General features: G+C 41.5%; 1 protein-coding gene across 6 annotated transcripts in view; it reads left to right on the plus strand.

Annotated features, from left to right (window-relative positions):
* Positions 1 to 24,957, plus strand: part of TTLL13 (tubulin tyrosine ligase like 13) — a 128,047-nt gene that overhangs the window by 95,370 nt on the left and 7,720 nt on the right. For all 6 annotated transcript variants that reach the window (XM_077263539.1, XM_077263541.1, XM_077263538.1 and 3 more), the window contains 4 exons: positions 6,853 to 7,041; positions 8,278 to 8,461; positions 21,172 to 21,369; positions 24,124 to 24,469. In XM_077263539.1, coding sequence (XP_077119654.1) covers positions 6,853 to 7,041; positions 8,278 to 8,461; positions 21,172 to 21,369; positions 24,124 to 24,469 — 917 coding nt within the window. The remainder of the gene's footprint in view (positions 1 to 6,852; positions 7,042 to 8,277; positions 8,462 to 21,171; positions 21,370 to 24,123; positions 24,470 to 24,957) is intronic.

Below are 24,957 nucleotides of genomic sequence, written 5' to 3' on the forward strand. Positions count from 1 at the left end.
ACATGTGCCATGCGACGACATGCGCCATGCGACGACATGCAACATGCACCATGCGGCAACATGCGACGACATGCAACATGTGACATGCGACATGCAACATGCCACATACAGTACGTACATACATACAACATACATACAGACATACAGTACATATAACTGAGTACATACTCACCATCACTTGTCACCTTGATCCCCGAAGCCATTGTCATCTGTAAAAAATATTAAAATAATAAACAACCAATATACTCCCTGATCCACAGAAATCCAATTAAAACGAGTGTCCCTCGACGATCTCCCGTGGAGAGCAGGAGCATTTGCTGATGCGACTGCTCTCCAGGGGCTCCAGGAACACAATGATGGAAGGTGTCCTTCCACAATGTATTCCTCACAATGTATTCCTACGCCCCTGTGAGAAAATAGTCCCTAGTCTCACTTTATGGCATTGCTGTATGAGACATTTTCCCAGGCAGCAATTGCCATAAAGTGAGACTTTGAACTATAGTAACCTCAGTGATGCACTGCCGGAGCCATTGTCTCCTGTCAGTGTGTCACTGAGGGTCCTATTGAGCAGTGACATCACCCGATGTCACTGTTCTATAGGGGAGATCGTCGTGGGACACTCGTTATTAATTGAACTACGGCCGACAGGTAGTATACGGTTTATTATTTTACGTTTTTTGCAGGCGCTGAAGTATAGTAAGTATGGTGAAATGAAGAATATTAAAATACTTTTTCCTAATGTGTGCGTTTTTTATTAACCCTTTCTTATTATTGGATTAATAACGGATAGGCGTCTTATTGACGCCTCTCCGTTATTAACCCGGCTTAATGTCACCTTACAATAGCAAGGTGACATTAACCCCTTATTACCCCATATCCCACCGCTACACGGGAGTGGGAAGAGAGGGGCTAAGTGCCGGAATTGGCGCTTCTTACAGATGCGCCATTTTCTGGGGCAGCTGCGGACTGGTATTTGTAGCCGGGGAGGGGACCAATATCCATGGCCCCTCTCTAGGCTATGAATATCAGCCCGCAGCTGTCTGCGTAGCCTTTCTGGCTATAAAATATAGGGGGACCCCATGTAATTTTTTTTGGGGGGTCTCCCTATTTTAATAGCCAGTAAAGGCTACACAGACAGCTGCGGGCTGATATTCATAGCAGGCTACAAATATTGGCCCCCGGCCGTCGGCTTTCCCCCTCTGGTGCAGAAAATTGCGTGGGAGCCCACGCTGTTTTTTTCCGTTATTTTATTAAAATAAATGCTCATAAAGGCCTATTTCACCCTTGCGTCGGTACGGGTCCGTCGCTATGCGTTGGGCCTACGTACTGACGCACGTTGTGAAATTTGTGCACGTCGTGGGCAGCGGATGCAGTTTTTCAACGCATCCGCTGCCCATTCTGAAGTCCAGGGAGGAGGGAGCGTAGTTTTGGCCGCGCATGCGTGGTAGAAAATGGCGGACGCGACAGACAAAAAAACTTTCACTTGAAAGTTTTTTCGTCCCAACGGGCCGCCAAAACACGACGCATCCGTTGCACGACGGACGCGACGTGTGGCCATCCGTCGCGATCCGTCACTAATAGAATTCTATGGGTAAAATGCGCATCCTGCGAGCACATTTGCAGGATCCGTTTTTTCCCAAAAAGACGGATTGCTAAAAACGCAAGTGTGAAAGTAGCCTTAGGCTGCTTTCACACTAGCGTCGGTAAGGGGCCGTCGCGCTGCGTCGGCCCGACGTACCGATGCATACTGGTCCAGACGCTTCCGCTGCCCCATTGCAAGGTCCGGGGAGGAGGGGGCTGCGTTTCGCCCGAGCATGCGCCGTCGAAAATGGTGGACTAGACGCACAAAAAAAGTTACATGTAACTTTTTTTGTGCCGTCGGTGCGCCAAAACACGGCGCAACCGTCGCACGACGGTTGCGACGTGTGGCACTGCGTAGCAATGCGTCGCTAATAAAAGTCTATGGAGAAAAAAACGCATCCTGCGGGCAACTTTGCAGGATGCGTTTTTTCTCCACAACGACCAATTGCGACGTGCAGTGCACGACGCTAGTTTGAAAGTAGCCTTAGAAACATCGGCCTTTCTATTATATATCTATGGATATATCTAGCCATAGATATATTTATAGATAGATATATCTATAGATACATAGATGTATCTATCCATATATTTGGCTGCTTTCACATCAGGTTTTTGCCGTGAGGCACAATCCGGCGAGTTTTGAAAAAAACGGATCCATTTTTTTCCGCCGGATCCGTTTTTTTCTCATATAGTTGTATTAGTGCCGGATTGCGCCTGATGGCCACACGTTTCATCCGTTTTTTGCAGGATCCGTCAAAAAAGCTGTTTCCGCCGGACGGAAAACACATACAGGGGAACGTTTTTTCTGTCCAGCGAAAAAACGCACAGCGACGGATTCGGCAAAAAACGTATGAAACTGAGATGTGAAATGATGAATCCGGCCTTGGAATCCGTTTTTTCATGCATGTTTCCATTCAAATCATGCACATTTTCCATTTATTTATTTCCAAAAACGGCATTAAAACCGCGCATAAACCGCACCAAAAAAAGCATCAAAACTGCACCAAAAACTGCATAAAAACTGCATCAAAACCTGGTGCAGTTTTGCAGTTTTGGTGCGGTTTTGATGCAGTTTTTGGTGCGGTTTTGATGCAATTCTTGGTGCGGTTTTGATGCAGTTTTTGGTGCAGTTTTGGTGCGGTTTTGATGGAGTTTTTGGTGCGGTTTTGATGCAGTTTTTGGTGCGGTTTTTGCGCAGTTTTGATGCAGTTTTTGGTGCGGTTTTTGCGCAGTTTTGATGCAGTTTTTTGTGCAGTTTTGATGCAGTTTTTGGTGCGGTTTTGGTGCAGTGTTGATGCAATTTTGGTGCGGTTTTGATGCAGTTTTTGGTGCAGTTTTGATGCGTTTTTTGTGCAGTTTTGATGCGTTTTTTATGCAGTTTTTTGCACGGTTTTGATGCATTTTTTAATTTGCTTTTGGTGCGGTTTTTATGCGTTTTGGAAAGCTAAATAAAGATGTATTATTGAACAAAAAAAAAATTTGTGATGTCATTATTGTCCAACCTCCTCTTTTACATTTGTCCAACCCACACTCCATTACACACACAGATAGACAGATAGATGATAGATGAAATGGATAGACAGATCTACATATAGATAAATCTATAGATGCATACATCTATCTATTCATATATCTATCTATAGATGTGTCTGGATAGATATATCTATTGATAGATGAATGGATAGCGTAGGGGGTGTGTCCACTGTCCGGATTACATCCGAATGAGCTGCAGATTGGATGCTGCGTACTTGTAGTCCCATCGGATGATGCCTGCACACACACCCCAAAAGACCCCCCGCACAGCCCCGCACACATCCGAACAGCCCGCAGACCCCGCACACACCTGAACAGTCCCGCACAGCGCCGCACACATCCGAACAGCCCGCAGACCAAGCACACACATACACGCACACAGTCACCGCCCACATTCCTCCCACACACTTCCCTCCTCCCGAACTGCAGCGCTTCTCGGACCCTCTAAACTGCAGATCTTTTTTACATCTGCGGTTTTGCTGCGGATGTGCCCGACTCAATGAAAGTCTAAAGGTGCAGAAACTCTGCAGTTCTGCACAAAAGAAGTGACACGCTGCGAGAAAAAAAAGCTGCGTTTCGGTGCGGCTTTTTCCGCAGCATGTGCACAAGTCTGCGACTCCCATAGACTTACATTGGTTGTGCACTACACTGCAGATTTGATGCAATTCTGTGCGGCAAAAAACGCTGCGGATCTGCAATCAAATCCGCAACTTGTGCACACAGCCTTAGCATTTAGTGAACCTAGCAAAAAAGCCAAGCAAAAAACAAGTGTGGGATTGCACTTTTTTGCAATTTCATTGCACTTTGAATTTTTTTCACATTTTCTGTTACACGACATGGTAAAACCAATGGTGTCGTTCAAAAGTAGAACTTGTCCCACAAAAGACAAGCCCCCACATGGCCATATTGATGGAAAAATTATGGCTCTGGAAAGAAAGGGAGCGATAAACAAAAACAAAAAAGCTCCAGGGGTGAAAGGGTTTAGAAACATGGATATGGACATATCTATGGAAATAGACATAGATATATAGATATATCTGTATGTTTTCATCTATCTATCTTGTTGTTATCTATCTCTCTATCTATCTATCTGTGTAATGGAGTGTGGGTTGGACAAATGTAAGAGAGGAGGTTGGACAGAAATGACATCACAAATCTTTTTGAAGATAGAGGAGGGAGGGGAGGGAGGGGTTGGGGTGTGTTTTGGAGTGGGTGTGCCAGGTGCAGAGTTACAGGTGAGTGCAAAGCATCATGGAACTTGTAGTATTAGAGCATAGTAAGTCAGGAGAAAGGAAGTTGTCGATTAACCCCATGAGAGCTGGATCCAGCACTAAAGATGTGCTGCTACAGCATGATAAAAGGTAATATTGCTAAAATAAACACAGTAGATGTTTTCAGTGGCACATAATAGCAAGATTAAAAAAAAAAAAGTTATAGTAGTGGACAACTTCTTTAAATAAAGGAGTGTGAGCAGATAGGGACTGAAATTATATGCAACTTGCAAATATCTACTTGTTTCAATCTGCCCTCCTTCTCCAATTTTTTCACTCCTATTTAACTTTTACTGTATACTGCTCATCGCCTAAGGGACCGACCACTGCTTCTCTCTAACAACGGTAACTGAAAATCATTACAAGCTCTTTGTAGCAGAGCCGGGATTGCAAGAATGTGCTATTATTTCTCAATCCTGACCATCGCCACAGGTTTACTGCCACAGAGGGGAGCCAGACGACAGCGTTGTCTGATTTCCCGTACTCCTGCAGTGATTATAAGCACTTCACCTTCATATTAAACAGTGCTGGTTTCTGCTAATGAAACGACCGCTAGGGTCATGGTATACTCGGTACCGGGTTCGGCGGAACTTAAAGGAGTGGTCACGGCAGCAGTGACCCGGTCCGTGGCCCTGGGCATCCAATTAAAGGGAAATTAAAGTGTAGTGAGAAATAAAGTCTAATGTAGTAATGTTTGTGACGCCACCTGTGGTACTGGGCCAGGGGTGGCCGAAGCTGGTTAAAGGGATCCACTGGGGCTGATGGTAATGCAGCTTAGATGGTTTTGCTACCCACAGGTGGAGCGGAGGCCCCAGGGCTACCAGGACAGTCTTAGAGGGGTTGTAGATGTTGAGGTGTAGGAAAGAATTGGAGGACACAGGGTTGCAGACTCTTTAACTTTTACTGGTGGAATTGCAGCCCAGGGCACAGATTACAGGTGAACTTGAAATCCGGCAGCCTGGAAGTGATTCTGAATCCCCTTAACCAGGTGGGGTTGGAAGCCTTCCTTTCTGCACTGAATTCTGTGTTCCTGATGCATTAGCTTTCCTCAAGTCCCTCTCTCAATCTGTCCCTCAGATGGAACACTAACCGCATGGCAGGCAGCTCTAATCTGCTGCTGTGCCTTCGGGTGTCAGGTGGTGGCCAGGAGACCTGCAATCTCCTGCTCTCCAATTTCTGCTGTTGGGCATACAGTTCCCACACAACCTCGGACTCCGGTGCCCGGTTTCTTGTGCTGAAACCTGGAGTGAGCCCAATCGCAGCTCCACTCCAGTTTCACTCTCCTCCTGTGCTTCCTCTCCCTTCACTGTCTCACACAGACTGACCACGAATTCTTCCTCCAGACCAGAACTTATAGGGAAGCTACCCTGAAACTGGGTCTAGAGCTCCCCCTTCTGGCCTGGAGTCAGGAAACTGTTATATGCTAGTGTTACCTGCTAAGGGAAGTCCTGTTCGCTTCCAGGCATGGCATCACCCTCCCTGGGAGGCAGGCAATACCAAAGTGGCATCCGGATTCCTGGGGTGCCACAGTAGCAGTGCAGGGGTCAATCTGTTCAATTTAAAGCTCCTGGAAGCTTTCCTGCTTTGATGGTCTTAGCTGTTCAGTGTTGGCCACCCCCCTCTGCTATATATACTGGCCTCTGGCAAGCAGGCATTGTCACTTTTAGTTTGATACTGCCAGTTACTGGAGCTGTTGGTTGTTTGAGGAGGCGTTTTGGAGTGTTTTTCACCAGATTGTTGCTTGGTGATTTGTCAGTGTGCATATCCTCATTCTCTCTGATTTAGTTTTCCCTTTCTTTACCTCCAGGTATTCCACTCTGTTGTTTGTGAGTGCATATTTGTTTGATTTGTAATTTCATTTATCTCTGTACGTCTTCCCTTGTTAGTCTGGTTTGTGTATTCATATATACAACTGCCCACTTCCCTGGGTGTGGGAGGAGACAGATAAAGGCTGATTCAGGAGCTCAGTAAGGCACATGGCCACAGCGTATTCACCATCATAAGGAATCTTACCCTAGCTTTAGGGATAGGGAAGGAGCCTCTAGCCCTGGGATATCCTGCAACTGTGGCATGACAATTACCCTCAGTCTCACTGCTCTTCTTATGCTAAAGAATCAGAGCTACCTGATATAGCAGCATGTGAAAGTGCACGGTTCAGATGAGCAGTGCGATGCTGCTCGTCTGAACTGTCCTGAATCAAGATGTTGGGAAAGATCCTTGAAGTATCATCCACTGCACAAGATGCCTTTTATAATGTTGTATAGCAATAACTAAACAATAGTTTAGAAATATAATGAGACATTCAGTTTACTTTTAAGTGCTTAGTTTTGTTAGTAATAAGTGATGTGGTCATGGATGCAATAAATGCCAATTACAGCAAGGGAGTAAAACATTAAAATGTGTTAATTTATTTCACCACATTCATAGAGTCACTGACATTGTTGTGTCCATGTTTGCTTGTCTACAGACGGGAGCAATTGGAAAGCACCCAGGCTGCTTGGCTGGAACAAGTAGGAAAGTATGAGGACAGCCACCTGGGTGGTTATCAACGGATTTACCCACAAGCCACGGCAGATAAATACGAGAAGTTCTTCAAACACAGTGGATCTTTGTTCCAGGAGACTGCTGCTTCTCGGGCCAGAGAGGAGTGTGCCAGGTAATGAATTACTTAAGGGTGTTGACTTTGACACCTGGTATGAGCAAGGCACGTTGAAATTGGCACATTATTAGGAGATGTTTAGGACTGGCAGCTAATTGAATCTTATGTATTACTCAGTCATATTTTTGGCATACATAGCTATGGTAAATGTGTTCGAGGGGTAGCAATTGCAACCTAGGGGAAGAAGTATATACATATGGTATATATATTTGATATGTATATACAGTTGCAGACAGAATTATTCAACCCTCATCCTGATTGCAAATTAGGCTTATTAGTAAAATTTACAGATGTTTTGAAAGTTGCAATAAATAAATCAAATAAGAAATGTAAAAAGCTCAATACAACTAGTATAACAAGTGGGTTCTCCAATTTCTACTCAAAATGCCACTTTTAATGACTACTGCAGTCTAAGGATTATTCACTGCTCCATGACATGCATCTTTAGTATCTTGTAGAGCCACTTTAGCTGTTATGATCGGATGCAAGCATGACGCATAGTCAGAAGACAGTTTTTGGCAATGTTCCTCAGGCAATTACCACATTCCTTAATGGCCTCAAGTTCACTAATATCTTGGTCTGTGTGCAGCAAACGCTTTCTTCAAATCTAATTGGACAGACAGTGGCTCAGTGGTTAGCACTGTTACTTTGCAACTCTGGGGTCCTGGGTACAAATCCCACCAAGGATAATATCTGCAAGGAGTTTGTATGTTCTCCCCGTGTTTGCATGGGCTTCCTCCGGGTTCTCTGGTTTCCTCCCACACTCCAAAGACATAGTGATAGGGAGTTTTGATTGTGAGCCCCAATGGGACAGCAATGATAATGTCTGTAAAGCGCTGCAGAATAAGATGGAGATAACATTTTCTAAGTTTTTTCAAGTCAGATGACTGTGACGGCCTCTAGAATCTGCCATGCTGAAGAAGTATGCTGACACAAAGCCGTGGTGGGCTTTACAGTATGCTTGGGATCACTGTACAGTTGGAAGGTCCAATGCCGCCCAATCTTCAGTGTTCTTACAGAGGACATCTTAATTAATCGGCCTCCTTTGTGTTGAATTTGTAGAAACCACGTGTTACACTAGTTGTGTTGAGGTAATAGATTGTTGTTAGTTGATTAGTTTATTGCAAATATCATAAAGTTTGTAAGTTTTGCTAATAAACATAGTTTGTAAAGTTGGGGTGTGAATAATTTTGATTGCAACTATGTATATACCATTAAACTTTTATCTGACAGACAGCAGCTAGAAGAACTACGACTGAAACAAGAACAGAAGGAAATACCTTATCCAAAAAAGAAGAAAGAGCAAAAAGATGCCTTGCAAGGAGAGTCAGCAGGTGAAAAGCCGGTGAAATACAAGGTGACAAGAAGACCATCCTCTCGGGCTCTGTCCAGTGGCCATAGAACTGCAGAGAAAAGGGTAAACTAGAGATTTAATTCTAGCTTAAAGCTGATCAATGTTCTTGTAAAATGATAGAAGTGAGCAATAAAATCAAACTCCGTACTACCTACATCTACTTTACTTTATTCCTCAATTTATTTTAAGATACATTTGTCTACTTAGGGAACTCAGCCATTCGGTATCAGATGTTCTTTCATGAAATCTGCTGAGTTTATTCCATCTCATGAATTGCAAAGATCACACTCCTCCTTGCCCTCATGTAGCTTCGGACTGGAACACCTTGGGCCCACCAGAGAAAATCATTCTTGGGGCCCACTATGTAGCTACATAGAAATAAATACAACACCACCAATTGTGCGGTTCAGCTCGCTAATATCTGGGTATAATGTAAGGTAGTACACGTCGTAATGATCTAGCAGGGGTTGGGATAGCCCCCCCTCATATAATATAATGTAGCCCCCTTTATAGAATATCATGTAGCCCCCTCCTAATATATAATGTAGCCCCCTCAGAGAATATAATGCAGCCCTCATATACAGCTCTGGCAAAAATTAAGAGACCACTGCAAAATGTTCAGTTTGTCTGATTTTTCTCTTTATATGTATATTTTTGAGTAAAATGTAAATTGTTCTTTTATTCTATAAACTTCTGACAACGTCTCCGAATTTCCAAGCAATATATATTTTTTTTTTTTCTGAAAAGGAGAAATGGTCAACATTTTTTAAAAAGCCCCAGTGTTTTCATACCTCAAATAATGCAAATAAAACAAGTTCATAATCATTTAGAAACAACAATACTAATGTTTTAACTCAGGAAGAGTTCAGAAATCAATATTTTGTGGAATAACCATGATTTTTATTCACAGCTTTCATGCGTCTTGGCATGCTTTCCACCAGTCTTTCACACTGCTTCTGGCACAAAAATGTAAGCAGTTATTTTTTGTTTAATGGCTTGTGACTATCCATCATCCTCTTGATTACATTCCAGAGGTTTTCAATGGGGTTCAGGTCTGGAGAGTGGACTGGCAATGACAGGGATTTGATGTGGTGTTGTCTTAATTTTTGCCAGAGCTGTAGTATAATGCAGCCCCCTCATAGAATATAATGCAGTCCTACAGTATTATGGCCATCACGTACTCCCTTGCTTATTGATATATACAGTATTTTTTGGACCATAAAACGCACCGGACCATTAGATGCACTTAGGCTTTAAAGGAGGAAAATAGAAATGAAATTGAAGTAAAAAATGTGGTCAATTCTGTACTAATATCCCCCATCCTGATATACTTGTATATATATACAGTGCCTTGCGAAAGTATTCGGCCCCCTGGAACTTTTCAACCTTTTCCCACATATCATGCTTCAAACAAAGATACCAAATGTAAATTTGTGGTTAAGAATCAACAACAAGTGGAACACAATTGTGAAGTTGAACGAAGTTTATTGGTTATTTTACATTTTTGTGGAAATTCAAAAACTGAAAAGTGGGACGTGCAATATTATTCGGCCCCTTTAACTTAATACTTTGTTGCGCCACCTTTTGCTGCGATTACAGCTGCAAGTCGCTTGGGGTATGTCTCTATCAGTTTTGCACATCGAGAGACTGAAATTCTTGCCCATTCTTCCTTGGCAAACAGCTCGAGCTCAGTGAGGTTTGATGGAGATCGTTTGTGAACAGCAGTTTTCAGCTCTTTCCACAGATTCTCGATTGGATTGAGGTCTGGACTTTGACTTGGGCATTCTAACACCTGGATACGTTTATTTGTGAACCATTCCATTGTAGATTTTGCTTTATGTTTGGGATCATGTCTGTCCTAGTCTCAGGTCTTTTGCAGACCCACAGGTTTTTTTCAAGAATGGTCCTGTATTTGGCTCCATCCATCTTCCCATCAATTTTAACCATCTTCCCTGTCCCTGCTGATGAAAAGCAGGTCCAAACCATGATGCTGCCACCACCATGTTTGACAGTGGATATGGTGTGTTCAGGGTGATGAGCTGTGTTGCCTTTACGCCAAACATATCATTTGGCATTGTTGCCAAAAAGTTCGATTTTGGTTTCATCTGACCAGAGCACCTTCTGTCACATGTTTGGTGTGTCTCCCAGGTGGCTTGTTGCAACCTTTAAAAGACACTTTTTATGGATATCTTTGAGAAATGACTTTCTTCTTGCCACTCTTCCATAAAGGCCAGATTTGTGCAGTGTACGACTAATTGTTGTCCTATGGACAGACTGTCCCACCTGAGCTGTAGATCTCTGCAGTTCATCCAGAGTGATCTTGGGCCTCTTGGCTGCATCTCTGATCAGTCTTCTCCTTGTTTGACATGAAAGTTTAGAGGGACGGCCGGGTCTTGGTAAATTTGCAGTGGTATGATACTCCTTCCATTTCAATATGATCGCTTGCACAGTGCTCCTTGGGATGTTTAAAGTTTTGGAAATCATTTTGCATCCAGATCCGGCTTTAAACTTCTCCACAACAGTATCACGGACCTGCCTGCTGTGTTCCTTGGTCTGAAGTGAGTTTGCTGCACTGAAAGTAAAGGGGCTGAACAATATTGCACTCCCCACTTTTCAGTTTTTGAATTTCCACAAAAATTTACAATAACCAATAAATTTCGTTCATCTTCACAATTGTGTTCCACTTGATGTTGAATCTTCACCAAAAATTTACATTTCGTATCTTTATGTTTGAAGCATGATATGTGGGAAAAGGTTGAAAAGTTCTAGGGGGCTGAATACTTTCGCAAGGCACTGTGTGTGTGTGTGTGTGTGTGTGTGTGTGTGTGCGTGTGTGCGTGTGTGTGTGTGTATGTGTGTGTGTGTATATATATATATATATATATATATATATATATATATATATATATATATATATATCCCCAACCCAGGTATACATAGCCCCCTCATCACCATCCTGGTATGCATGGCCCCATCCCCATCCTGGTATGCAGGGCGCCTTCATCCCCAGGGCCGGCTTCAGGTTTTCATGGGTCCTGGGCAAAACAGTCTCAGTGGGCTCCTTTGTCACATACCTCAATTCATGATTCCAGATACAGCAGAGAAATCTAGGTATAGTCACTTACTTCTTACATTATATGAGTGATATCAATATGTCAGAAACTGGCCAGTATAGTCCTCTATACAGTATTATGGGTTCACATGGTCTTCCCTACAGAATACTGAGCCCTATATATTGCTCCATACAGTATTATGGGCACCACCTAGTGCTCCATACAGAATAATAGACCCTATATATTGCTCCATACAGTATTATGGGCACCACATAGTGCTCCACACAGTATAATGAGCCCCATATATTGCTCCATGCAGTAAATAATGGGCCCATATAATGCTCCATAAAGAATAATGAGCCCCATATATTGTTCCATACAGTTTAATGAGCCCCATATAATGCTCCAAACAATATAATGAGAAACATACAATGCTCCATACAGTATAATGAGCCCCATATATTGCTCCATACATGATGGGTTCCATATAATGTTCCATACAGTATATGACAGGCTTCATATAATGCTCCAGTATGTGATGGGCCTGACGTATTGCTCTATATATAATGGGCCCCATATAATGCTCCATACAGTATAGGATCGGCCTCAAATATTATATTGAGCCACATATATTGCTCCGCACAGTAAAAGGAGCCCCATATAATGTTCCATACAGTATAATAAACCCCATATATTGCTCCATACAGAATAGGCCCCATATAATGCCCCATATGATGCTCCATATATAGTGGGTCCCATATGGTGCTCCATGTATAATGGGCCCCATATATAATGCTCCAGTGTATGATGGGCCCATATAATGCTCCATATATGATGGGCCCCATATATAATGCTCCAGTGTATGATAGGCCCATATATGATGCCCCTGTGTATAGCGGGCCCCATATATGATGTTACACTGTATGATTGGCCCATAATTCAGTAAATGCACTCAATACTTAGTTGGGACTCCTTTTGCATCAATTACTACATCAGTGTGGCGTGGCATGTGGGTGATCAGCCTGTGGCACTGCTGAGGTGTTATGGAAGCCCAGGTTGCTTTGATAGCAGCTTTCAGCTCGTCTACATTGTTGATTATGGTGTCTTTTATCTTCCTCTTGATAATACCCCATAGATTCTCTATGGAGTTAATGTCAGACGAGTTTGCTGGCCAATCAAGCACAGTGATACTGTTGTTTTTAAACCAGGTATTGGTACTTTTGGCAGTGTGGACAGGTGCCAAGTCCTGCTGGAGAATTACATTTCCATCTCCAAAAAGCTTGTCAGCACAGGGAAGCATGAAGTGCTCTAAAATATTCTGGTAGACTACTGCGCTTACTTTGGTCTTGCTAAAACACAGTGGACCTACACCAGCAGATGACATGGCTCACCAAACCATCACTGATCGTGAAAACTTCACACTAGACCTCAAGCAGCTTGGATTGTCTGTCTCTCCACTCTTCATCCAGACTCTGGGACCTTGATTTCCAACGTCTAGTGTGAAGTTTCCACAATCAGTGATGGTTTGGGGAGCCATGTTACACTTAGCTATCTAATATATAAAGCTGAATGTGTGTGTATGTGTGTGTGTATGTCCGGGATTGGCATTTGCACCGTCGCAGCTACATCCACAAAATTTTGCACAGTCACACGTCTGGACCCCGAGAGCGTCATAGGCTATGTTGTGAGGCAAAATTTTAACCCCGCGTGTTCCAATTCACCAAACAATTTTGTCCCTATCTACATAATGGGGAAAAAGTGAAAGGTAAAGTGTTGGAGGCAAATTGACAGCCAGGAGGAGATGGCATACAGGTATATACTATATACAGGGGAGATGACATACACGTATATACTATATACAGGAGGAGATGACATACAGCTATATATTATATACAGGAGCAGATGACATACAGGTATATACTATATACAGGGGAGATGACATACAGGTATATACTATATTCAGGGGAGACGACTTACAGGTATATACTATATACAGGAGATGACATACAGGTAAATACTATATTCAGGGGAGACGACTTACAGGTATATACTATATACAGGAGATGACATACAGGTATATACTATATACAGGAGATGACATACAGGTATATACTATATACAGGGAAGATGACATACAGGTATATACTATATACAGGAGATGACATATAGGTATATACTATATACAGGAGGTGACATACAGGTATATACTATATACAGGGGAGATGACGTACAGGTATATACAGGAGATAACATACAGGTATATGCTATATGCAGGATAAATGACATACACGTACATACTATATACAGGAGATGACATACAGGTATATGCTATATACAGGGGAGATGACATACATGTATATACTATATACAGGAGGAGATGACATACAGCTATATATTATATACAGGAGGAGATGACATACAGGTATATACTATATACAGGGGAGATGACATACAGGTATATACTATATTGTTATGATCCTAGTGGCAAGGATCGCAAGTTTGACTAGCTAAGTAACTAAACCGATGACCAGCTCTGGGGAAGTGGTATCTGGATTGACCGCAACCTGATCCTATCCGCAAACAACTATAGGCAGCCGTGGAACGTTACCTGGAAATCCTAGACGTCTCTTCACGGCCTGAGAAACTACCTATTCCTAGAGGGAAAGTAAAGTCCTTACTTGCCTCAGAGAAATGACCCCAAAGATATAGAAAAGCCCCCCACAAATATTAACGGTGAGTTAAGGGGAAAGCACAAACGCACAGATGAAATAGATTTAGCAAATGAGGCCCGCTAACACTAGATAGCAGAAAATAGGAAGGGAGCTGTGCGGTCAATAGAAAACCCTAAGCAAAATATCCACGCAGAGATTGCTCGAGCCCCCGCACCAACTAACGGTGCGGGGGAAGCAACTCCGTACCCCAGAGCTTACCAGCAGCAAGAACTCACATATTAGCAAGCTGGACTAAACTCATCATACACTGAAATCATATTGCAGACTGATGAGCAAAAATTAATCAAACAGAAACTTAGCTTCTCCAGAAGAGACTGAAAACGAAGATAATCAGGGGAGATCAGAATAGCACTGAATACATCGACAGCCGGCAACAAGTGGAGGTGAAGCAGAGCTAAATAGGAAACTCCCTAGTGCATAACGAGGCAGCTGATCCAGCCACAGATCCGCAGGATAACAAACAAAGCCACCAGGGGGAGCCCAAAAACAAAACTCACACAATACCACCTGTGACTACAAGAGGGAGCCCGAAAACAGAGTTCACAACACTATATACAGGGGAGATGACATACAGTTATATACTATATACAGAGGAGATGACTTACAGGTAGATACTATATACAGGAGATGACATACAGGTATATACTATATACAGGAGATGACATACAGCTATATACTATATACAGGGAAGATGACATACAGGTATATACTATATACAGGAGATGACATACAGGTATATACTATATACAGGGGATGACATACAGGTATATACTATATACAGGGGAGATGATGTACAGGTATATACAGGAGATGACATACAGGTATATCCTATATACAGGATAGATGACATACAGGTATATACTCTACAGGAGGAGATGACATACAGTTATATACTATACACAGGGGAAATGACATACAGGCATATACTATATACAGGAGGTGACATACAGGTATATACTATATACAGGGGGATGACATACAGGTATATACTATATGCAGGGGAGATGACACACAGGTATATACTATAGACAGGATAGATGACATACAGGTATATACTATATACAGGAGGTGACATACAGGTATATACTATATACAGGGGGATGACATACAGGTATATACTATATACAGGGGAGATGACACACAGATATATACTATATACAGGATAGATGACATACAGGTATATACTATATACAGGAGATGACATACAGGTATATACTATATACAGGAGATGACATACAGGTATATACTATATACAGGAGATGACATACAGGTATATACTATATACAGGGAAGATGACATACAGGTATATACTATATACAGGAGATGACATACAGGTATATACTATATACAGGATATTACATACAGGTATATAATATATACAGGGGAGATGATGTACAGGTATATACAGGATATGACATACAGGTATATGCTATATACAGGATAGATGACATACAGGTATATACTATATACAGGAGGTGACATACAGGTATATACTATATACAGGGGAGATGACGTACAGGTATATGCAGGAGATGACATACAGGTATATGCTATATGCAGGATAAATGACATACAGGTATATACTATATAAAGGAGATGACATACAGGTATATGCTATATACAGGGGAGATGACATACATGTATATACTATATACAGGAGGAGATGACATACAGCTATATATTATATACAGGAGCAGATGACATACAGGTATATACTATATACAGGGGAGATGACATACAGGTATATACTATATACAGGGGAGATGACTTACAGGTAGATACTATATACAGGAGATGACATACAGGTATATACTATATACAGGAGATGACATACAGCTATATACTATATACAGGGAAGATGACATACAGGTATATACTATTTACAGGAGATGACATACAGGTATATACTATATACAGGGGAGATGATGTACAGGTATATACAGGAGATGACATACAGGTATATCCTATATACAGGATAGATGACATACAGGTATATACTCTATACAGGAGGAGATGACATACAGTTATATACTATATACAGGGGAAATGACATACAGGTATATACTATATACAGGATAGATGACAAAACAGCTATATACTATATACAGGAGGTGACATACAGGTATATACTATATACAGGGGAGATGACACACAGGTATATACTATATACAGGATAGATGACATACAGGCATATACTATATACAGGAGGTGACATACAGGTATATACTATATACAGGGGGATGACACAGGTATATACTATATACAGGATAGATGACATACAGGTATATACTATATACAGAAGGAGATGACATACAGTTATATACTATATACAGGGGAAATGACATACAGGTATATACTATATACAGGATAGATGACAAAACAGCTATATACTATATACAGGAGGTGACATACAGGTATATACTATATACAGGGGAGATGACACACAGGTATATACTATATACAGGATAGATGACATACAGGCATATACTATATACAGGAGGTGACATACAGGTATATACCATATACAGGGGGATGACACAGATATATACTATATACAGAATAGATGACATACAGGTATATACTATATACAGGAGGTGACATACAGGTATATACTATATACAGGGGGATGACACAGGTATATACTATATACAGGATAGATGACATACAGGTATATACTATATACAGGGGGATGACATACAGGTATATACTATATACAGGAGGAGATGACTTACAGGTATATACTATATACAGGGGAAATGACATACAGTTATATACTATATACAGGGGAAATGACATACAGGTATATACAGAAGGAGATGACATACAGGTATATACTATATACAGGAGCAGATGACATACAGGTATATACTATATACAGGGAAGATGACATACAGGTATATACTATATACAGGAGATGACATACAGGTATATACTATATACAGGATATTACATACAGGTATATAATATATACAGGGGAGATGATGTACAGGTATATACAGGATATGACATACAGGTATATGCTATATACAGGATAGATGACATACAGGTATATACTATATACAGGAGGTGACATACAGGTATATACTATATACAGGGGAGATGACGTACAGGTATATGCAGGAGATGACATACAGGTATATGCTATATGCAGGATAAATGACATACAGGTATATACTATATAAAGGAGATGACATACAGGTATATGCTATATACAGGGGAGATGACATACATGTATATACTATATACAGGAGGAGATGACATACAGCTATATATTATATACAGGAGCAGATGACATACAGGTATATACTATATACAGGGGAGATGACATACAGGTATATACTATATACAGGGGAGATGACTTACAGGTAGATACTATATACAGGAGATGACATACAGGTATATACTATATACAGGAGATGACATACAGCTATATACTATATACAGGGAAGATGACATACAGGTATATACTATTTACAGGAGATGACATACAGGTATATACTATATACAGGGGAGATGATGTACAGGTATATACAGGAGATGACATACAGGTATATCCTATATACAGGATAGATGACATACAGGTATATACTCTATACAGGAGGAGATGACATACAGTTATATACTATATACAGGGGAAATGACATACAGGTATATACTATATACAGGATAGATGACAAAACAGCTATATACTATATACAGGAGGTGACATACAGGTATATACCATATACAGGGGGATGACACAGATATATACTATATACAGAATAGATGACATACAGGTATATACTATATACAGGAGGTGACATACAGGTATATACTATATACAGGGGAGATGACACACAGGTATATACTATATACAGGATAGATGACATACAGGCATATACTATATACAGGAGGTGACATACAGGTATATACTATATACAGGGGGATGACACAGGTATATACTATATACAGGATAGATGACATACAGGTATATACTATATACAGAAGGAGATGACATACAGTTATATACTATATACAGGGGAAATGACATACAGGTATATACTATATACAGGATAGATGACAAAACAGCTATATACTATATACAGGAGGTGACATACAGGTATATACCATATACAGGGGGATGACACAGATATATACTATATACAGAATAGATGACATACAGGTATATACTATATACAGGAGGTGACATACAGGTATATACTATATACAGGGGGATGACACAGGTATATACTATATACAGGATAGATGACATACAGGTATATACTATATACAGGGGGATGACATACAGGTATATACTATATACAGGAGGAGATGACTTACAGGTATATACTATATACAGGGGAAATGACATACAGTTATATACTATATACAGGGGAAATGACATACAGGTATATACAGAAGGAGATGACATACAGGTATATACTATATACAGGAGGTGACATACAGGTATATACTATATACAGGGGAGATGACACACAGGTATATACTATATACAGGATAGATGACATACAGGCATATACTATATACAGGAGGTGACATACAGGTATATACCATATACAGGGGGATGACACAGATATATACTATATACAGAATAGATGACATACAGGTATATACTATATACAGGAGGTGACATACAGGTATATACTATATACAGGGGGATGACACAGGTATATACTATATACAGGATAGATGACATACAGGTATATACTATATACAGGGGGATGACATACAGGTATATACTATATACAGGAGGAGATGACTTACAGGTATATACTATATACAGGGGAAATGACATACAGTTATATACTATATACAGGGGAAATGACATACAGGTATATACAGAAGGAGATGACATACAGGTATATACTATATACAGGAGCAGATGACATACAGGTATATACTGAGGGGAAAATAAGAGGTGTGAGGTGAAAATGAAGAGGTGTGAGTGCAAAAGGAGAGGAGTAAGGGGAAAATAGTGGAGTGATTGGAAAAAGACAGGTGTGAGGTCAAAATGACAGGTGTTGGGGGGGGGGAATGAGAGAAGTGAGAGGAGAAAATGAGAGGTGTGAGGGGGAAAATGAGGTGTGAGGGGGAAAATGAGGTGTGGGGGAAAACAAGAGGAGTGAGGGGAAAATGAGAGACGTGAGGGGGAAAATGAGAGATGAGGGGGAAAATGAGAGGCGTGATGGGAAAATGAGAGAAGTGAGGTGCTATAACGAACAGTTAGTTACTATGCCTGGGCAACGCCGGGCTCTTCAGCTAGTGGTCTTCTAAAAGCTCCACCTTTGCAATCTCCTAAATGCTCAAACTATTTTTGCATTGGCTATAAAACTAGATTCATGATCACTAGTCGGCAAGAATATTTTACCTAACACATCTGCAAAATTGTGCCATGACATTGAGTGGGAAATGAACTGGAATAGAAAATATGGAAAAGATCCATTTAGGACTTAATATATACAGGGGGAAAGTTGAGCAACAAAATTGGTACACAAAGCTGATTTTGCTGCTAGATATTTTTGATTATAAAGCAGATACAATGAAAAATCTGCAGGCGCCAGTCATCAAGTCTGAATTTATGTCTAAGTAGATATTAGGTACTGAGTGGTGCAAGGAATAGGAGGGGAAGGGCAATTGAAGCAATTCATTAATCTATAAGCATGCCTATAAAAATGTGTTTTCACATTGTAAGATGGCGCTTACTGCGTGTCTTGGGTGACACTCGCTTGGCAACGGGATAAAGGCACACAGGCATGATTTTCTTACAAAAACAGTCTATTTGGTTTATTTACACACCAGCATAAACCGCAGCCTCAGGAACTTGGTAGTATGCAAAAGCCTGAACACCGTCCGTACACATTCGGCTCTATAGTGGAACCACAGTCCCGCACTGACCCCGGTCAGCATGACACGGATTACAGTCCGTTACCTGTTGGTGTCCATCACACTGGTTCCCGGATGCCTCTTATCCTCAGAGGTATCCCATAGAGTAAACACAGTCTCTCTCTCTCTGACCCCGGTCAGTATAACACGGATCCCTGTCCGTTACCTGTTGGTGTCGGCCACACAGGTTCCCAGATGCCTCTTATCCTCAGCGGTATCCCACAAACGTCTCTCACTGACCCCGGTCAGAATCACTCACGGTTATCAGACCATCCACTCCGGAGGTATCTCACAGGCTTCCTTGCTCTGGCTCAGGCTAGCCAGCACTCGCTCCCATATGCCAAACACACCTCCATTACATAGTTGTAACCACACCAAGGTACCTATCACATGGCTAGTCAGGTGATCGTGACTTCACTGCAGGTCCTCAAACACGCAACCATCTTAGGTGTTGAAACACACCCCTTTGGGTGGGTATGTAGGTGACTGGACCCTCTCATCTCTCCAAGGCACCTGGAAGCCTTCCCAATGTAAAACAAATCCCTCAGCAGTAGATCTGCTGAGCAAAACATGCCCATGCTTCCATCACAGAGCCACCCACCTCTACGATACGTACCGTCTATTAATCACATGACCAGTCACCATACCACAACGTGAAGTAGAGGTATTAGCATAAATGTGAGCTAATCCAAATAACCAGTTAAGGGGCAGATTACACACATTTGCATAACAATTATCTATAACAATTGCATCTACCCGCACAGCCATAGCGGTCGGTCACTGGCCTCAACAGTCTCTATCCACCACAGCATCACCACCACTGATTTTTGCAGGAATCACTCAGGTGCATGGCTGGGGACTGTGATGCTGGGATTTCACCAGGTAATGGCTTTTTTTCTTACTATTTAGCATCTGACTGTATAATGGAATAAGGTACAGTTTCCAGTCGTTATTGCTCCTGAAGACCTGAGGTTGATGAATGATGGAAACATTGCATACAGAAAGTGAACCATCATGTTCGCAGCCATTACCTGAGCTGTTTGGAGGTTTCTGATTACTTCTATTTCAACATCCATTTGTTTTTACCCTACCTTTCTTTATGTAGGCAGAGGAAGTAAAAGTAGACTCTATGAAGCCCATAGAAATTGATGAAAAAGAGGAAATGGAGCGGCTACAAGGTCTCCAGCAAAGAGAAAAGCTCATTCGAGCCTTGGGCATCGTGGATCATGTCTATAGACTGTTCAGCATTCAGGAACCCAGAACGCCTGATTACAGTCTTCTGGATGCTCAAACGAGAAATCAAGTACGAAATAAATTCCTATGATGTAAGAATGCTCCTACTAGACTTACCTGTGCCTAAGGCCATCACCACTATGTAGGTGCCAATATGTATCGCACACTAGACAACTCACGGACAGCCATTCTATCTAATAAAACCATATGAAGAAGGAAAAGTTTCAGCCTTATCGGCAGGACTGGTTTTAGACAAAGTGGGGCCTTGGATGAAAGTTAAAAATGGCGCCCCAAGTACTAACGTATAGCACCATCACACAGCGATACTTAGGCTTCATTTTCATGGGCTGAGTTCAGGCTGTTAAACGAGCACGATCGGCAATATTCAAGTTGTCCAGTGCTTGTTTTCCGGCCTCTGTACATAGCCTGAATGATGGGCACAGAATGATCACTAACAGATCATTCTGTCCCCATACAGTATCATGTTATTAGCAGCACATCTACAGTTTACACCGGGAGATGTGCTGCCTCAAACAATGATTTTTGTTCTGGAATAATCGATCCAATCACCTGATAAATGAGCATCTTTTTGCTAATTCTTTGGGTGATTGACAACATGTTTACAAATATAAACTCTCGTCTCCATTGCCAGCACTTATAAATGTGGATGCTACACACACAAAGTATGTTACACAAATACTGGATATTACACATTTGTACTGTATACACACAATGAATGTAAGGCCGGGATCACACTACAGCGAGATACGGCCGAGTCTCGCAGGTTAAAAACAAGCTCTGGCACCGGCACTCCGGAGCGGAGCGTGCGGCTCCATGTATTGCTGTGCGGCTGCACGCTCCACTCTGGAGTGCCGGTGCCACAGCTTAGTTTTAACTTGCGAGACTCGGCCGTATCTCGCTGTGTGTGATCCCGGCCTTATACACACACACACACACACACATGTATACACATAGTACATACACACATGTGTATACAGAAAGCACATACACACGTGTATACACAGAGCACATACACACCTGTATACACAGAGCTCATACACATTTTAATCTATACACTGAGCAATTACACACAAATATGCATGCACAGAGCACATACATATGTATGCAGAGCACTTATACACATATACATGCACAGCGCACATAAACACATATGTATGCACAGAGCACATACACACAAATATGTATGTACAGAGCACAAGCACACACAGATCACAAACATACACACTAGGGATGAGCGAAAACATTCGAGTGCATTTGAATTCTACAGAAATACACATTCTCCAAAATGCAGATTTTTTTGTAATTTGCATTTTTGCAGATTCAGAAAAATCCATATTTGGACTCAGTAAAAGCTGTAAACTGAACGGTAAAAGGCCATCAAAACGTTTAAAAAAATCCTTATATTCAATTCATCATTCACATTTCCTTCCCTTCTGCTCCTCATGTCACCTATGCAATCCTAAGCAGTTCGTCAGGTTGGCGCCACTCATGTTGAAATCCCCAGGCTTCCCATGCTGGTCTCAAACCTACAAGTTTGAAAAGACCGGCGGGGGTACTGCACATGCTCTTGCAAAGCCATATCAAGAAAGGGCACCGCATCAGGACATCACGGCCTGAGCCGTGACCTTTGCTGGCACATGCGTGGACACACTCCCCCTCCAGCCTATTTAAACATTGAAGTCGCGGCCTAACGTGAGTGACAGCGATCTGAAGGTGCAACCGGATGGGTGACAGTGAGATGTGAAGGAGCCAAAGAGGTGAGCGGTGAGTTTAAGGAGAGAACCCCGACCATTATAGGGGACGTTCAATTAATGGAAAATAATTTGTCTGGAATCAAATTTTTTAGCAACATGCACAAACATATATATATATATATATATATATATATATATATATATATATATATATATATATATATATATATATATATATATATACACACATAGCACACATACACATGTACACACTTTATTACTTAACCACACAGGGCACATACACACACATATACACAGAGTATATTACACACATGCATAGGACATACATATACACTCATGACTCATGTATACATATAGACATATATACACAGAGCATATATGCACTTGTATACTTAGAGCATATATACACAGAGCATATACATGTATACACAGAGTATATACATAAACACACATATACACAAAACACATGCACAGAGCATATACATGCATACAAAGATGTATAGAGAGCACATACATACTAATATATACGGTATGTATACACAGGGCACAAACAAAGAGCACATATATAAACACATATATCTATAATCAGAGCACATACATACAGACACATGTATACAGAGAGCACACACATACATGCATAAACAGAGCACATACATACAGACACATGTATACACAGCACATACACACAGGAATACACAGAGCACATACACACATACATTCACACACACTAGAGGACTTACCAGTCGGTGTCCTCCTATTGAGTTCTTCTGTCACCAAAGGTCCTGCTGCACTCTTAACATTGGAGCCTACCCTGATAATACAGAACTACTATTATCAGTCCAGTTTCTGTTGTAAATGCTGGGGGCCCTAAAGGAGTAGGAGCCCTGGGCAATTGCCCATTTCTCCCCTAACGCTGGTCCTGTTTATAAGCAAACTTAACAAATAATTCCCGATATCCTCTGTCTAATGGAAAATATCATTAAAGATTCATAGTTGAGTATGTTAATTCTGAAATAAATTACTGTTCTGGAAAATGTAGCTGAATGGCGGAGAGGATTTTTCATTTTGCGTACATAATTTTGTTTCAGAGTCGTTTTCATCAAGCACTAGTGATGTGCCAGGACACAGGTGGAAGCATGACCCATGTTCCGGTGTCCTACCTGGGAAACGCAGCCATGGACACAGTGGTACAGACAGGCGCTGCAGCCAACCCGTTTCCCTGGGGTTATTCGGCAGGCTTTTCCAGCCTCCTGGGTGCGCCTCCTCCTACACATTATGGAGCCAGAAGATACACACATCATAAAACCTTTACATGGAATGGAGCCCAAAATATACGAGCTATAACTACTGTCAATGGCAACAGCTCACTTAATAAGCAAATGAAAAGCGGAACCCAAATAAGACTGTCTAGTGCCAAAGCCAAGATGGAGCAGAGTAAGTGCACCATATAGTACCCAAATGCCCTATGTAGGCAAGCGAGAAATTGGATTACGCTGGCAGCACAGGATTACATGCTGGTGATATTTCCTGTAATGCATGAATAACTGGGTCTGGTACTGGGTCCTAACGGAGCAGCGAAACAGGAAATGTCATCGTGAGAAAACCCCTATAAGTAGTTTCTTTAAATTTAATGGCACTGGAATGGAAATTAGGTTTGTTTGCTTTACATGCCATGGTTTTCTAGATATTTGCACTCCACAATTCTGTATACCAGTACTCATCTAAATGAGGACATGCTGGCTATTCTTACAGGGTATATTTACAGTTGTCCTAATAGGACAACCCCATTAGAAGAGATACAAAAACAGTTTTTTTGCTACCTCATCTGAGAGCAGCGTTATGTACAGAAAGAGACCCTGATTCCATCAATGTATCCCTTAGTTTACTGAGTGCAACGGTTGTGATACAGTCAGAGTTATAGC

Source organism: Ranitomeya variabilis, chromosome 5, assembly GCF_051348905.1.
Source record: "Ranitomeya variabilis isolate aRanVar5 chromosome 5, aRanVar5.hap1, whole genome shotgun sequence".
In the NCBI taxonomy this organism is placed as follows: Eukaryota; Metazoa; Chordata; class Amphibia; order Anura; family Dendrobatidae; genus Ranitomeya; species Ranitomeya variabilis.